Source organism: Antechinus flavipes, chromosome 3 (assembly GCF_016432865.1).
Source record: "Antechinus flavipes isolate AdamAnt ecotype Samford, QLD, Australia chromosome 3, AdamAnt_v2, whole genome shotgun sequence".
In the NCBI taxonomy this organism is placed as follows: Eukaryota; Metazoa; Chordata; class Mammalia; order Dasyuromorphia; family Dasyuridae; genus Antechinus; species Antechinus flavipes.
In genome coordinates, this window is record NC_067400.1 from 195,472,441 (window position 1) to 195,490,822 (window position 18,382).

General features: G+C 31.5%; 1 protein-coding gene across 1 annotated transcript in view; it reads left to right on the forward strand.

Moving 5' to 3' along the window:
* EPHA3 (EPH receptor A3) overlaps positions 1–18,382 on the forward strand; it is a 339,310-nt gene that overhangs the window by 252,959 nt on the left and 67,969 nt on the right. The window contains exons 5-8 of the mRNA XM_051984382.1: positions 388–550; positions 5,648–5,750; positions 6,355–6,422; positions 11,711–11,836. Coding sequence (XP_051840342.1) covers positions 388–550; positions 5,648–5,750; positions 6,355–6,422; positions 11,711–11,836 — 460 coding nt within the window. The remainder of the gene's footprint in view (positions 1–387; positions 551–5,647; positions 5,751–6,354; positions 6,423–11,710; positions 11,837–18,382) is intronic.

The following is an 18,382-nucleotide window of genomic DNA, read 5'->3' on the forward strand; positions in this document are numbered from 1 at the left end:
TTACAGAGGATTAAGTTACTTGCCCAACTTCACATATCTTAATTTAAATGTTGTTTTTTTTTTAAACAGGAACTTTTAAAATTATTTTTTTTATTTTCAGGTCTAAATTCTTTCCCATCCCACTCTTCCACCCAGTGAGAAGATAAGAAAAACAAAAACAAAAACAAAACCTATTACGAAGATATATAGTCATGCAAAACAAATTTCTGCATTAGACACAATTTTTTAAAGAAAGGATGAAAAAGAAAATGAGGGAAATGTGCTTCAGTCTATATTTTGAGTCCATCATTTCTGTATTTGGAGTAGATAGCGTGCTTCATCAGGAGTTCTTTGGAATTATAATTATAAAGATTAGTTTTTAACATGATTCTTCTTCTTACCTCAAAGCAGGAGCAAGAGACAAGTTATACCATACTGAGGGCAAAAGGCACAAATGTTACCATCAATGGCCTCAAACCTGAGACTATTTACATATTCCAAATTCGAGCACGAACAGCAGCTGGATATGGGACCAACAGCCGCAAGTTTGAGTTTGAAACTAGTCCAGATTGTATGTATCATTTCAACTGATTTTAAATGCCTATGTGTGCAGTTTTAAAGCAACTGGAATGGTTAGTTTCATTCCCTTCCAGACTTTAGTAAATGTGATGTACAGTGATTATTTATTTGTTATTTACTATAATAGTAATATGGAATTTTACATTTAATCTTTTCAATTAAAATCTGCTGAGGGATATATGGAAAACTATGACAGATGGATTTTTCTCCTCTTTTTTCTACCTGATCATATTTCCACTGCTGAAATAAACATTTTTCTTGGTTAACCAGAAACTTGTACGAAAGAAAAGTGTTTACTAAAGTAATAAAATCCCAATGGTTCTTATTCCCTATATTCCAGATTTATTGCTTGATTTAGTCAACTGAATATTAGAAATTTATTTATCCATGAGGATTTTGATTTTGTTTTAACCCATACTATAGTGCTCAGAACATATATTTTTATATTATTGATAAATTATTGATTGCTTTTTCTTACACCTTTTTAATTACTCCAATTATAGTCACCTATTTTTAGAGAATGCATATGAAGCTGAAATTTATACTTCCTTAAATTGACAAGCATTTCCTAAATTAAATAACTTCAGCATTTGATATGGTAAAATAATCCCCCAATTTTTCCAGTGGAAAACTTTGTCTTTTAATTTCTTGTTTCTAATTGAATAATTCTATTATGTTAAAACTCCTATTCATTGTTCTAAGTAAGAAAATACAGTAAACTTGCCGAAGTAATTTGGCTTTTAGTATGGAGTGAATATATTCAGGGATGTTTTCTTAAGAAATGTGTTAATGTATTAAAGGCAAAATATGCTTTTGCCTCTACAATTTGTAAATTCTTAGAGAATAATGTCAATATTTAACTGCTTTTACCCATAACTACGAAATAATGTTTTTTTTTTTTAATCTGTCCAACTAGCAAATAGTCTTATCTTCAAGTATGCAATTGTTTTATCCTCCTCCAAACCTTTCTTCTCAGTCTCCTGGGATAAAATCAGGTTATTAAAAATGGGACAATTCAAATTTTATACACTGCATAAAAAACAAAAATCTCTCCTATGTAATGTTTAAGAGAAATTAAATTATTTGAAATAATATATAATTCAATTACTGTATAAGAATAGTTATACTTAGGATATATGCAATTTGAACATATGATAATACCTATCCTTTTATATTTTCTTTTTTTTCACTTTCAAAAAGACAGCTTAAACATTAAAATATATTCATAGAACATTAAAAAAGAATGGCTGTTAATAAATACTCAAAGTGTTAATACTACCCCTATTTTATATAATGGAACAAGTGAAACATTTTATTTCCAAATAAGTAAGAGATAGATTTTATAGAGGCAGTCTTAGAAAACTCATCTCATACTTCATAGTCGTAGCCTGAATTTAGTCCTAATTAATCTGACATATATGAGAATTTGCAAGAATAATAACAACAAAATTCCAACAGTCTAATGTAATTCAAGATTATACCACAGGTATTTCTGTGCTAAGTTTTACTTATGAATAAGGCTTGAGTATCTGAGGTTTAAAAATGTAAGCCAAATGGTTTTACACTTGGAATGTTTGAATAGAAGGGAGAAGCAGAGACAGAGGGGCATGTGAACTCAATTTTTTTCTCAATTCGCATTTGGTAGACAGCATTATGATTGAGGAGTAGGGCTGTAAAATATCAATTCACTATTAACATATCAGTTTTAAAATATCAAAAGGTGTCATTTGCCTTAGATAAAGACCCAAGAAAATCTACTTTCAATCTAAAAAAGGAAAAAAAAAGCATTCAAAATATTTGTTATTTGTTTTAGAAATGTGGAAAACAGTTATTTGTTATGAAAATATATATTAGATGATATTTAAAAAAACAGTAGATTGACTTTTAAAAACATGTCATGCAATTAATTAGATAGAAATAATCCATATTAAAATTTTACATCAAGAAATCATCTAGTTCATGCCATTTTTTGAATGAAAAAATCATCCTGTTAAATTATTTTGCCCAAGGTATCAAAGTGAAACATTTTATTTCCAAGTAAGTAAGAAAATATAGTTCTAGTAAGCATTTAGCCCTGATTAATCTGACATACATGTGAATTTGCAAGTATAACAACAATCCCAAAATCCAACAATTTGGAAGCCAACAATTATGAATATTCATCTTGTACTTTAGCTAATATATTACAGTTAACAGAAATTTTAGAGGGAGTAAGGTGAAAGGGTAGATGGAGCACTAAACCTCGATTTAAGAAGACCTGAATTCAAATATGGACTTATTGGTAATGTGACCCTGGGCAAATCAGATTAACATCTATCTGCCTCAATGTTGTCATCTGTAAAATGGGGATTAAATACAGCACTTACCTCATATGGATATAGTGAGAATTAAATAAGATGATATTTGTAAAGCCTTTGCTACTTTACTTATAAATAATGACAGTGACATTGTTTTCTTTTAGTGCTTTGCAGAATCCAATGAAATTATGGAACTAGAAGGGTCCTTAGAAACCATTTAATTCATTCTACTACCCATTTATAAGTAATGGAAATGAGATTTCTTTCTGAAGGTTTCCTTCCCTCTTGAGGTTACATTGAGTCATTGTGTGCAGCAGCTAATAAAAATTCAATGGAGAGTTAAAAATCTACGATCTTTCATAAGTTTGTACCCTAATTAAAAATATATATAAATACCCTTTTAAAACTACAATCCCTCATAATATAATATGACATATTCAAAATACTCAAAAGGAGCTATAATCTCATTTGACTTATTTGCCAAGCACAGAAGACAATCAAAGGCAACACTGAGTTAAAATATAAACTGGTGTATGAAGTGTTTCAAAGGAGGATGGTGAATAATGAAGTACAATAGTGCAATTAAAATATCACACCATACCATACCACTTGTGAATTTTTTGTCATACCGATGAGGTTATATTGATTGTGTTTCTGCCTAGGCTCAATGAATAGAGAATATCATTTTAAAATATGAAACATCATGGTTTAGTGAAAATGGAACCAGTGTGGCAAGTCAGGAAGACTTAGGTATGAATTCTGCCATTGGAATATGTTTATTGTGTGAATCTGAGCAAGAACTTTCTAAAATTTTAAAATTAAAATTAAAAATTAAAAAAAAAAGTTTTAAAGCAGGTCTTGACCTGAATTGGTAGAATGAGTTTCTTTACTGGTTTCTTTATCTATAAAACCTCAAGTATAAGAATCTAAAATGGCTCAGGATGTCTCATAGAGGCAGATTAGTCTACATCAGGAAATCATCTAGTTCATGCCATTTTTAAAATGAAAAAACCATTAGTCTAACCTGCCTCTATAAGACATCCTGAGCCATTTTAGATTCTTGTTTCAAAAAAGGTGGAGTCAGTAAGGGAGGGAGTATCATCTGTCTATTACCTGTCCCTGATTTTCCTCAGCTCCTAAAAGCCTATGTCTTACAGTAGTAGTTCTCACATATTTTATGTTCAAGACCCTTTACTACCTTAAAACTGCTTTAAATTTTTTATTTATTTAAAAAAATATTTATGTAAATATTATGTAAAAATTTAGTAATACTAGTGGTATTTGCCATATTGGAAACTACAATATACTAATTTTTTTCGACCTTACATACTTCCTTAAGGTAATCAAGTGATGTCTTATAGGTCTGTAAGCCACACATCAAGAACTGCTGCATTACAGATCTTTTTAACCTAGATATGGGATTTGATAATGTTCAAATATCTCATACCATTAGTTAATAAGTTCCTGTTCCCCATGTTATTAATTTTACAAAGAAATTGTGTTAGATTCCAAACAAAAATCTAAAAACTGAATTCAGAAACAAAATAATCACATTTATATAGTGCTTATGCATCAATCCTTTTTGCACCTTAACTTGTAATGTAACTCCTCCCTTTCATATATATTTTAAGATCTTAAATTGCCAACTTTTTTAGACTATGTAAAAAAAAATAGTCTTGTTTTCTTTCAAGCTCCCAGCTGGTTTTTCTAAACGTTTTCTGGTTCTAAAAATAAATAAATAAACAATAATGTACTACCTAGTACTTCTAATCACACTTGTGAAGAGAGATAATCAAGTTCTATGATTTATTACTTTTAAAATCTGGCATGATCTGAAGCAAGTCACATAGCTACCGACTTTGTGAATATTTTAAGGGACTTGCCTTTTGCGAAAGAAATAAGCTTTTATTAAATGCCAGCTATGTGCCACCATGCTAAGTGCTATGCAAATATTATTTCATTTGATCCTCACTAACTGTTTGGCAAAATACATCCTCTCAGAACTTGGATTTTCTATTAGTAAAATATGGATTATCATGTCTATGGTTACAATTTCCCTAAAGTATTTTAAGATTCAAATGAGTTGAAATGCTATGCAAGCATTAAAGCAATAGATAAAAGTCACTTATGATCACCCCAGTAATATAAATAAATATTTGCTATTGGGGTGGTGGTAATAGTAGTGATGATGATGATAATGATGATGACAGAGAGAACAAAATTTAAAATCTTATCCTAAAGCAGATGACATAAGTCCTTAGTCCTTGGGTGAATCTAGATGCATACTTTGATTAATGAATTACATTTCACTTTTTAATTTAATAATTATTAAATGCTATATCATATATCAATAGAAGTCCAAAGAGTTAAATGATGCTTAAAACCTTTTGTCCTAAATATTTTACCTTCCCTTGATCAAAGGAAAACTTGTCATAGTCTGTATATAATAAATATTTGTTCATTGGTTTAGTAAGTTTTGTAAAAAAGTTTGTTCCTTTTAAAGTTTCTATGATTTTCCCTTCAAATAATACTTAATAATAAACATACCATGTAATAGGAAGCTTGTTTTTTTTTTGTTGTTGTTTGTTTGTTTGTTTGTTTGCTTGTTTGTTTGTTTATTTTTTAAGATGGGGAAACTTTGGACAAAGGTGAATTATTTCTTAGAGCAGGTACTGAGCACTAAGTCATTTTCAGGTAAAGCACAAAACAGAATAGAGATGATTTGATTTATCAGTTCCCCTTGTGGGTGTCAGTTGCAATGTATTAATATTTTTTTTTCTTTGACCTTACAGCTTTCTCCATTTCCAGCGAGAATAGCCAGGTTGTCATGATAGCCATTTCAGCTGCGGTAGCAATTATTCTTCTGACAGTTGTGGTGTATGTCTTGATCGGGAGGTGAGTTCATTATCTGTCTTACACATTTCTTTCCTTTTCTTAATATTGCCAGAGTTTGATGAAAGAAGTCAATTAAGAATTTCCAGATAGAAGAATTGCTTGGACTTGAAATTCTACTCTCTGTCCTTTTCTTTTCTTTCCCACTTCATATTACCTTACCTACCTGTTCTCCATTTTTTTTTTTTACTTTCTCCTGTTCTGTCAACCTCCTTTTTATGTTTTTTTTTCTCTCCCTTTCTTCTCTAGAAGTCCATAGCAACACAACATAGCAATAATGATTTCTAATAAAAGTCTACTTGACCCCAATCTTTATCCATTCAATAGTTGTAAAAAAAAATCTGTAGGTGTAATAAAGATGTAAAATTCAGTAGTAGAGACAATATTGTGAAGTTTGGGAAATTCCAAAAAGCCTCCCATTAGTCAGAGTCTTCTGAGAGTTAGGCTTTCCTGTAGAGAACATAGGAAATGTGAACATCATTAAACTTTCACTAGAGCATTTGATTGTTTAGGGAAAATACTCTATTCTCATGCTGCTTTCACATGCTATAAATATATGATTCCAAATTTTCTTTTCCAATGTTCTTTCCTCTTGCTTTATTCCTAGATTTTGTGGCTATAACAAATCAAAGCATGGTGCAGAGGAAAAAAGACTTCATTTTGGGAATGGACATTGTAAGTTTCTGCATTTAGATTTCAACATTTAAATTTTTAGCATTTGTTGATTTATAAATAAAATAAAATTTTGCTCTGAAGATGTGATAAGAAATAAAATTTTCAAGAGGAGTGATATAGTAAATGAAAATCTCCAAAAGGAAAGAAAATTTAGTTCTCAACATTAATTTTTTTTATTATAGCTTTTCATTTACAAAAGATATACAACATATACATGGGTAATTTTTCAATATTGACCCTTTCAAAATCTACTGTTCCAACTTTTCCCCTCCTTTCCCCCATCCCCTCCCCTAGGTGGCAGTAGTCCAGTACATGTTAAAGGCGTTAACATATATGTTAAATACAACATATGTATACATTTATTTATTTCTTGCTGCACAAGAAAAATCTTATCTAGAAAGAAGGTGAAAATAACCTGAGAAGGAAAACGAAAATGCAAGCAGACAGTAAAGAAAGAGTGGAAAAACTATGTTGTGGTCCACACTCATTTCCCATATTTCTTTCGCTGGGTGTAGTTTGTTCTCTTCCATTACCGAACAATTGGAATTGATTGGGATTGTCTCATTGTTGAAGAGAGCCACGTCCATCAGAATTGATCATCGTATAGTATTGTTTCAACATTAATCTTTAAGAAGCTACATTTCAATTTTTACATTTCAAAATTAAAATAAAGGGGGAGTCTATGGGTTATGTTCAAATGTTTTCTGCTATGCATTGCTAAAATGCAAAACAGAGCACTAGCTTTCTCATTTTCCAATCTTTAATGAAATGTAAATAGAATGTTATTTTCTAAGTTGTAAGGAGAAACAAATGTAAAAAAATTCTGGCCTCTGCAATGTCTTATTCCATACTTGCCTACAAGAAGAAGCTTCCAAAACATTCCATTTCATTGTAGTTAACTGATAGTCAATTATTAACTAAACCAATATATTTTGTATTTTAATACTATCAATTGAGCCTTTTTAAATTTTCTCAAAAAAAATTCCTCTGGGAAGAAAAATGCTTAATTGCAGATGAAAAGACTTTCTGGTTTTAGTTTTGGTGAAACAAATTGTCCCAGATGTTTTTGAACAATGCAAATTAGTTTATTTTTCAAAAAAATATAGCCCTTCTGAAAGTGGCAACCAAAAATTGATTCCATAATAGTAGCAATGAGATTTTTACAATTTATTTTAAAAAATACAAATTATCTACCTATAAAAATACATTTGATTTTTTTTTCTTACATATATTTGCTAAAAAAATGTTCATGTCAGTGGAAATTACTCTCTAGATTTATTTCCAAGAACTGTAATATTAGCTATGTCTCAAGTGAAAAGTTTATTAATAATTTCCAACATGAAGGATATGTACAGTAACTTGGAAAAAGAATGTATTCCACAATTTAATTGCAATGGGACAGAAATGGCACCAATTGCCAGATTACATGATTCTTTTTTTGTAATGTGTTTTCTTTTTGCTTCATTTCTGAGTGGAACATGACTATTATAATAGTTTCCAGGATCATTATACTACCACTGACAATTAATGAACAATTAATAAACTGGACACAAACAACTTAATATTTATGTGTGTCCCATATCAGTATTTCTTTATGATTCAAAACTAATTAGGTTATAAAATAAAAGCATTCATTTAAAAAGTGCCATTGATGAGTTGCAGGTCATGGCTTGTTTTTTTGTTTGTTTGTTTCTTTTTTGTTTTTCCCCTGGTTGTCTGACACTGAGGCAATAGCCATTCATAAATTAGTCAGAGAAGTTAAATTCCTATGGATTAAGAGGCTTTTAATTTGAGCTAGACATTTGACTGTAAATATTGTTTTTAGAGCAGTCCATGCTGATTCTGTATATTTTATTAGATCTATAATTTAATGAATTTGAGCATTTGATGCCCTTTTTTGTAAGCATACATTTACTTTATCATAAAGACCTGTAACTATGAGATTCTATAGTGGCATTTGTTAAAACCTTGACCTTTCTTTGATTTCACAATGTCCTTAAAAAAGCCATAGAAAGTTCACTTTACTCTGGCTGCAAGAGGATAAAGTAACCTCCATGTCTATCATAAACTTTCTGCGTCTTAAATAACACAGATGGTTTATTTCAGTCCATTTATTCTGTTTTACTTTTAAAAAGCCTCAGCTAGGAATTATTCCCTCCAGCCTTATTACAAATCCTATTATATTGCTTCAAAGGAACAAAAATGTGCTTTACCTCCTCAGATCCAAACTCTTTATCCTCTCTGGCTGCCCCCCCCCTTGTTTTTTTTTTTTTTTTTTTTTTTTTACCTTTTGCTCTTCTTAGGGCAATTCATGCTGGTAAAATGTAAATGTAAATTATTGTGTTTGAACAAAATTAGTTGTAAAGTAGTACAGCTTAACACATGTGCATGTGTTTATTATCTGTTTTTCATGACAGAACCCAGTTACTCTATGTACTGCCCTTAATTATTGGTGTGAAGGGATTATTCTCCTTGCAGCCTGAATCACCTGATCTCTGGCTCCTCTGGGGTCACCATTTAAAAATCAGCAGCAGAAATCCCAACAGAGAACCTCTTATTTTTGTTGTGTGTGGCAGGTTTTTGTTGGTGGTGGTGGTTTCTGTTAAAATTTGAATAAAATGAAGAGGATTGTAACTTGAATTTAGTGTGGATGGAAAAGCTATTTACAAAATTTTTAATGAATAGAAATATATGGTCAATCACTTTTTTGTTTTTATATAGGAATAATCATTAGTCTTTTAATATCACACTTTTCTGTTAGAGCTTTCCCCACAGCTGTTATTTTTGAACTCAGAAATTTACTTTTCAATTTTTTTGAGGCAATTGCCTGGCAAGTCATTTATAATCCTCTCCAGTGAATTCTGATGGCAGTCAATCTCCATAAAATTGATATTATTAAACTCTTCAAAGAAAAGAAACACAGTTATTATTATTTGCTAAAATGCTATCTATCTGAGGTTTGAAAGCATCTTTTCTTTGAGTAATAAATACTAATATTTCTTTGCTTAAGCTAAATAATGCAGGATATAATTTTTATCCTAGTTGAAGCTAACATGTGGGACTGAGTTATAGGTATTCTGTTGATTATAGTGGGACCTTAACAATGAGAACAGGAAGGGAGCACAGGCTAATAGGTGTCATTGTGGTCTCATGAGTATTGCTATGAATTCTAATCCAAAGTTATAACAGTCATGTTTTAAATAGCTTTTTAAGGATTCCTTTTTAAGTTTTTTAAAAACTCTTTTTAGGTTAAAATCAAAACAAAACAAAAACAAACAAATCTTCCAATCTCAGCATCTTATATTGCAACTGAAAGTTGTCCAGTCAGACCCCTGATTTTGAAGTCCCATTATCTGTACTTCAGTCCAGCCCTGAGCTTCAAAAGTCCTTGGAAGTTAGAGAGGAGGGAGGCTAGAGAGCAACCAACTTTGGTTCCAAGTTGAAGCAATGCAAACAGTAGCTGCCAGATGAAGCAGGTTAACAAAGCTGATCTTCTTTTGCCCCATATTTTCTTATTCCCTTGCCTCACAGTGTTTGAGGAAGGAAAAGACTTGAGTTATGTTAACTCCCTTCTCATTACTGCATCTCGGGTTTCATGGCTGGAAAACTATTTTCAAGAGTACTTAAGGTCTCTATTGGAATGGATTTCCAATAGAATAGCTTCTTAAGTGTTCAAAGAGTGGTCATTAGGTGGGCATTTTTTAAAAAATCTGATCTTTGTGGACTCTTTACAACAGCATTATAGGTAAAGAGATTTACAATTTCTTTAAAGTGCTTAATTACTATCTTGCCTGTGATTCGACATCTGCTAGAAAATGGCATTAAGGGAAATCATTCAGTCTCTCCAAATCTCACTTTATCTGTAAAATGGGTGTAGCATTACTAGTACTAAGCTATTTTAAAGTACTATGTAAATTGTAACACAAATAATTGTGAACGCAAAAATGTAAGGGCAACACAAGACAGTGAATGGAAATGCAGCTTTAGATTCAAGAGCACATCTGACCCACAAATATTCACTTTGTAACCATGGGCAAATCATAATCCCATTAGACTTCAAATAATGGTTAATTGCTGGGAGGAACTTCTGCTATCTGAAATTACAAGAAAGCATAAATAAGAAGACAAATCCCCCAGCAATCAAATTATTATTGGTTCTATTTTTGAACAATGAAACCATAACAATAAAAAACTCATCCTGCTTTCCAAGCAATAGTAGAAATAAAACCTAATGATCCTTTTCATATTCATTCCTAAAACTGTGGGTTCTGTTTATTACTAAAATTAGGAACCTATATGTGATTATTAGGTGCCAATAATATTTTTCCAGTTAAAACATGAATTTCATTTAATTACTGTTATGCATGTGTGACCATCAACAATTAAAATCAGTTCCCTGATATCTAAGTCTTCATCTGCAAAATGAGAAAACTAGATTTATACAGTATTTGAGGCATCTTCTAACACAACCAATGATCTAGTTATATTTCTAGGGGTTGATGAAATCACTTAGCAGTCAAAGTTATTTCTGTTCTGTTAGTTTAAATACTTTGAATTTAAATGTTATAATGTCACATCTAAATCTTTTTCATACATATACATAAAAATATTTTTGTTATTTTTGTTTCACTTAAATTCCTAAACATGTCTTGAAATATTTTATCTATGAAGTTATAAAGATATTATTTCAAAAATAAGTATGTTCCTAGGGAATTTCATATTACTTTATGACAATGTATATATTGTTTGCATATAGAATTTTTTCCTTGAAGGAATAACAAGGATGATTTTTTAATGGCTGGACACTTCTTACAAGATTTATTCAACTGCCATTTATTCATATTATGTCTGATTATTAACTACATTGATATTATTTGTAATAAAGAAAATAATGCTTTTGGGGTTTTGGCCTCAATTAAATGGATAGCTGGAGCTGTGTAGATCTAGTTTACTAATGAAATAAAAAGAGATGAATTCTACTTTATAAAATACTCAAAATTCTTTAGCCTTTACCTCTTGGTCTATCTGTTTTTCTTAATGACAGAAATAGTTTTGTCCTTTTTTAAATCAAAAGGTTTTCTGGGTTTTTTTGAATAAAGCTTGTAATACATGACTATATCCGTGTCTGGGATATCAGGGAAAAGGTTAATGCTACTTAAATAATCACAAATGTAAAGTCTTTTTCATTGATCAATAATCTGTTAATATTTGATTTGTCCCACAGATTTTCTTGATGCTAAGAACCCAGTTATAATAATGTATATTTGTCCCATCCTTTTCTTTTACAGTAAAGCTTCCAGGTCTCAGACCTTATGTAGATCCTCATACATATGAAGATCCTAACCAAGCTGTACATGAATTTGCTAAGGAGTTGGATGCTACCAATATATCCATTGACAAAGTTGTTGGAGCAGGTAAACACTATGATGTAATTCTTTTTTAAAAGTGATCAACAAAGTTTTATAGTCAAAACAATATTTGTATCTATATTATAATCATCATCATTATCATCATCCTTTCTGTCTGTTAAGTGTCTAAATGTCAAGAGTGTTGGACTTGGAATCAGGAAGATAAGGATTCCAATCTTACCTCATGCACTAATTAGTAAATCACTTGACTTCTCTTGTTTCAACATCTGTAAAATGAGGATAATAATAGCACCTACCTCAAGGAGTTGTTGCAAGGATCAAATGAGATAATAATTGTAAAGTTCTTTGCAAAACTTAAAGTGCTATAAATGCTAACTAACATCATCATCAATATTATTATCTATGAATGTATCTTATCTGTTTCTCTGCATAAAGATATGCCAGTATAAAATGGTGATGGCTAAATCCATTCATTTTCCTTGTACTGAGTAAAATTATAGGAGACATTTTCTCTTATGAAGGTAAAAGGTTGAAATTTGAAAAAGTTGGAGGTGTACTTAATGGAATTTAATGATTTCAAAGGTGCCAGACTTATAGACCTGTAAACCATAACATTTATACTTAGGATCTATTCAGCTGTTTAGACAGCAAAAAAAGCAAAGCCTTTCCAAGATTACTGTGATGGTGTAGCAAAAAGATGGTTCCAGGGATTTACTTAGTTTTTTTTTTTTTTTTTTTTTTTTACTTAATTTTAAATAAACTCAATATGTAAAAATATACTTGGACAGCAAAAGATGTACTTTACAATATGATCATCAATTAGATTTTTTTTAAACTTCAAGTTTCTTTAGCACACTTAAAAGTTGGTAATCAAAATAGAGGAGTATTTACAAGTTTGAAAAGCATCTACTTTTCGTGAGTCAGAATCCATTAAGATCACTTTCCTAATGGAAACTTAGTAATCAGGAAATCAAATCAATAAAAGAAACCTAGAGTTCCCCATATCAGTGAAGTCACAGATCCAAACTAATCTGCTTTTGTCTATTAGGTAATCAATTAGTCTTACAGGTATCTACCACTCCTTAATTGGCATATACATAGAACAAATACTTGTATGCACACTTGCATGTATACATATATTTTTACATTATGTGTATGTATACACATCTGGGTATAAATTGTGATATGTGTGTATGTATATGTGTATTCCATTTAAAGAATGGTGGATTTCTTTAAGAACCTAATTGAGATAACCAAATAATTGGTTTGAATTTTGTTTTGCTACTCTTTCACCTTTACATGCAGTGCAGATGGAAATAGAATTCTATTGTACTATGTACACTTTGAAGGGATATGTAATATACATTATGTGTATTTTATAAATATGGGGAAAATGCTAAGGAACCAAGGACTTGTTGATCATTGCCACTGGACAGCTAGGTGATACAGTGGATAGAATTCTCAGCCTGGAATCAGAAACACCTTTATTTAAATCCAGCCTCAGACATTTAGTAGTTTTGTGATTCTGGACAAGTTGCTTAACTCTATTTGCTTCAATCTTCTCATCTGTAAAATGAACTGGAGAAGGAAATGGCAAACATGTATCAAATTATAGAAAATCATATCACCTATAATAAAGCTAGACTATCAACTGTTTTAGCTTAACAAGAAATATTTTATTCTCAACACATATGAGTCAGAAAGGCTCTATCCACGAGATAGAGAAAATCTTCCTTAGAATTGGGAAGAACTGAGTTCAAATCCTGCTTCTAACATACATGTCTTTGTTTCAGTCATTCAAATTCTCAGTCTTCCAGGGTAATCTGTAAGACAGAGGTCCTTACAGTTTTTTGTATGTGTGCCTAATTTGGCAGACTGGTGAAGCCAATGGAACCAAATGCATAAAATAACAAGTGTAAAACTATAAAGGAAATGCATTCTATTGAATTACAATAATAATGTATGCACATAAACATACATGTAGCGAGAGTAAATTCATGAATCTATGTTTCTTTTTGAAACATTTTCAATTTTCTCTTACTTTTTACCCTAACCTTAGATTTATTGCTATTAAATTTCATCTTATTCAATTTACTGCAACATTCTGTTCTGGAAAACATTTTTTTTCTTTTTCCCAATTTTTTTAAATTATAGCTTTTTATTTACAAGATATATGCATAGGTAATTTTTCAGCATTGACAGTTGCAAATCCTTTTGTTCCAACTTTTTCCCTCCTTCCCCAACCCCTTCCTTCAGATGGCAGGTTGACCAATACATGTTATATATGTTAAAGTATAAGTTAAACACAATATATGTATACATGTTCAAACAGTTAATCCGCTGTATAAAAAAGAGTCAGACTTTGAAATAGTGTACAATTAACCTGTGAAGGAAATCAAAAATGCAGTGGACAAAAATAGAGGGATTGGGAATTCTATGTAGTGGTTCATAGTCATCTCCCAGAGTTCTTTCCCTGGGTTTAGCTGGTTCAGTTCATTACTGCTCTATTGGAACTGATTTGGTTCCTCTTCATTGTTGAAGAAGGCCACATCTATCAGAATTGATCATCATAGGGTATTGTTGTTGAGGTATACAATGATCTCCTGGTCCTGCTCATTTCACTCAGTATCAGTTCATGTAAGTCTCTCCAGGCCTTTCTGAAATCATCCTGCTGGTCGTTTCTTACAGAAAAATAATATTCCATAATATTCACATGCCACAATTTATTCAGCCATTTTCCAGTTGATGAGCATCCACTCAGTTTCCAGTTTCTGTGTGGCATTCATTTGTAAATATAAAATATATTCTTCTCCCAAGCCAGAAGCAATCTTTGTAAGAGAAAAAAGAAAAAGAAAAAGAAAAAGAAAAAGCACTTTAGTTAATCCAACCAACACATAAACTCTGTGTAATACTGCTTGCAGTAACACATACCAGTACTATAGCAAAAAAGGGTGGGATATGTATTTTCTTAAGTCTTACTCTTGGGTCAAGCTTAACATCTGACATTTAATATTGTTATTCAAAGTATGAGTTGGTCATTCCTTAAAGGAAGTTACTTTAGTTTATGTTTTTTTTTTTTTTCTTAATTCAAACTTCAAGAGGGCTTCATGATTAATGAATATATTTTGAAACTCAGTTACAACCACATTGCCTCAGAGTCAAAACAGAGCTAATTAGGAATATTTTTTCTCCTTCTTTCCCCAAGGCTATAGCTATTCACTAATTATCATTTATCCAGAAGTTTTGTTTCTTGCTGGTTTTAATACTACCTCACAAGAATACACTGTTCTCCATCATCTTCAGGAGAAGAAGTAGCTTGCTGCCCAAAGATTTTGCAGATTTAATTTGGGAACTTGATGGGGTGAGGGAAAAAAGAAAGAGGATTTTTAGATACAGCTAATATACATCATGAGTCTATGAGTCTCAAGATTATTCCTTAATGGCTTTTGGTTTAGGTAACTCGTTACTTTAACTAAAATGTCAAAAGTTTAAGCTTTTAGAGTATATGTATTTTTAAAATAATTTTTAAAAATGGGGATGTTGGAGAAATTGTCATTAGATTTTAGTAGGAAAACGATAAATGTGGGAGGTCAATTTCAGAGCTCTCTCTGTTTTGTAATGGGATTTACTAAAAGGTTTACTGATATTCTTTGGTAATTGTAGTATTAAGTTTGAGATTTAATTATTTTTTTCTTCCTCTGTCCAAGATATATTTAGTTATATATGCATATGTATCATTTGTATGACTTTGTACTAAGATATTAAGTTATTAGATTAAATAAAATGTCAAGTTCCAAAATATAAGCTTAAATCTAAGCATAAATTATAGTTATTTTGTTTTGTTATTTTGTGACTCAGTACTTTGTATCTCCAGTGTATCCCTAGTACCTTGAATTTTGCTGTGGGATTTCATATTCACAATAAACATAAATCCAAAAGTATCTCTTTCCCTATATCCTGATTCTAACTGACAAGTTAGAACCATAAAACATTAGAAAGTTATGCTAGATTTCTACCCAAATATATACATCCTTTTTGTAATACATCCTTTTGATAAACAAGGAGGAACTCTTTCTAGAACTCAACTCAGATCTTCTGATGAGATTCAACATTATGATAAATTTCTTCTCAACATCTAATAAAAAATACATGGACAATTACTCACTTGATTTGAAATATGACATAGAACACTCATACAGAGTTTCTTCACTGGAGAGTCTCAATTTCAAAGAGAGTACTGAGTATTACTTTCTAAGTAAGCCCTTAATAAATTCTTCCTTGTGTGTAGCCTTCCTTCATAAAGGGAGGAAAGAAAGGTGAAAACTGTACAAAATTAAACAATAAAGTATCCTCATTTAAGGAAGTCACAATGTAATGACATCTCAGCAGATAGGCCAAATCAGATTGAGAGTAATTAACAGGCCTACCTGAAGAGTTAGGGGGAGATCTGCCCAAGGCATATGAAGACTTTCCCATGTAGAAGGGTCAAGTGAGACAATTTGTTCCAAAAGTCATGAAGGAAGCCATCGAATATTTAGTACTTAGACATAGAAGATGCCAGGGACAGAGTTGCAGGCATGAGAGACAACTAGTGAAAATGTCCAGTCAGGAAATAAGAGTGTCTAAGGAACAACAAGGATGCTGTTGTCATTAAATATCCACTACAGAGAAGAGAGGAAAGTTTAGGAAAACTGGAAAGGGAGGAGGGCAATTAGTGATGGATTTTAAATTCCAAATATAATATTTTGTATTTCATCCTAGAACAAGTAGAAAGAAAGAGAGAGAGAGAGAGAGAGAGGGAGGGAATGGGGGGGAGAAGGAAGAGAAGGAAAAGGAAATGAGGGAGGAAGAGGAGGGAGAGAGATTTGGTCAGATCTGTGTTTAAGGAATATTCATTTGACAGCTTAATATTAGTAAAGCAAGAACAACCAGTAACATATTACAATAGTCTATCCTATTAATATAATAACTAACAATAATATATTATTATCTCTAATACAATAATCTATCCTCTACTTATATGAAGTGATGAAATCCTGGCATGGGGATGGTGCCAGTGTCAGGGGAAAGAAAGGTATATATATAAAAAAAACTTTGCAAGTAACAACAGTAAGATCACTTATGGGAATAGGGAGTAAAACAAAATGAGGACTTGAGGGTAACACCTGGGTTTCAAGTCTGGGAGATAAAAGAAGGAAGTTGTATCCTTAATAATATTTTAAAAGTTAGGAAGAGAGGGGAGGTTTGGGAGAAGATGTTGAGTTTAAGATGTCTATTAAACTTCTAGTTAGAAATGCCCAATAGACCATTGGACATCAATAGAAATCAAGAGAAAGATTAACAGAGAGATCCAATAATCATAGGGATAACATAGGAGCTGATGAGATCCCAAGTGAAAGTTTAGAGAGTAAAAAGAAGTCCCAGGATGATGCCTTACATAATATTCTTTATTAATGAGCTTACTCTGGATCAAGGTCCAGCAAAGGAGCCTAAGGAGGGGACAAAGCAATGAACAGAGAAGGAGGAAAGAGCAGAGTTATGGAAACCTCAAAAGAAGATAGAATAAAAGAGAAAATAATGAGTTAAAGGCTGCAGAGAGGTCAAGAAGGATGCAGATGAAGGAAAAAAAAACATTAGATTTGACAATTATGTGATCACTGGTGACTTTGGGGAGATCCATTTCACCTGAATTTACCCATGTTATAATTTTCTTAGTATAGATTGCTCTGTCAATATTTCACTATATCACTAAGAACTGAGCACGGTGTTGTAGACAGGGGTTGGCCAAGTGTAGGCCAATGAGATTACAGTCTCCATTTTGGATTCTTCTTTCTGGTACCATGTCCAACATTTAATTTCCTTTGGTAGCTGACATAATATTAAGACTATACACAGTTTGAATTTTACTGAAATCTATAGCTCTTTTTTCATATGATGGCTAGCCAATGTATTTTATCCTTCTCTTAGGTAGTTGGATTATGAATAATATTATGAATAATTATCCTTCCTCTGCTTGATTTTTTCTAGTAACAAGGAACTAATTATCTATTAAATCAATTTGTCAACAAGCACTTATGCACTAGGATTTGTGCTAAGCATTAGCAATATTAAATAAATACACAAAATAAAATAAAAGGCAAAACAAAATAGTTTTTGGTCTGGAGGAACTAACAGTCTAATGGAATAAACAACATGAAGACAACTATAAGAGATGTACACACACACACACACACACACACACACAGACAGGATAAATAGGGGATAATCCCAGAGGACAGGCATTAACATTAAGGGGACCTGAGAAGGATTTATTGCAGAAGGTGAGACTTTAGCTGAGACTTAAAGGAAGCCAGAAAGCATAGATAAAGAATGAGATCATTACATTCACTGCATTTATCACAATCCCATTCCAGTTTTGGACAACAAATGTGTTCTGTATGTACCACATCTGAAAATGAAAAATTAAAAAAAATATATTTACTTCCCTTCATGAAAAGTTGTACTGCAGTTTCTTATATTTGTCCTAAAGATACCATATCCTTGCCTTCAAGGCTATCTACAGTGATTAGGGAAAATGTGGTCTGCAAATCA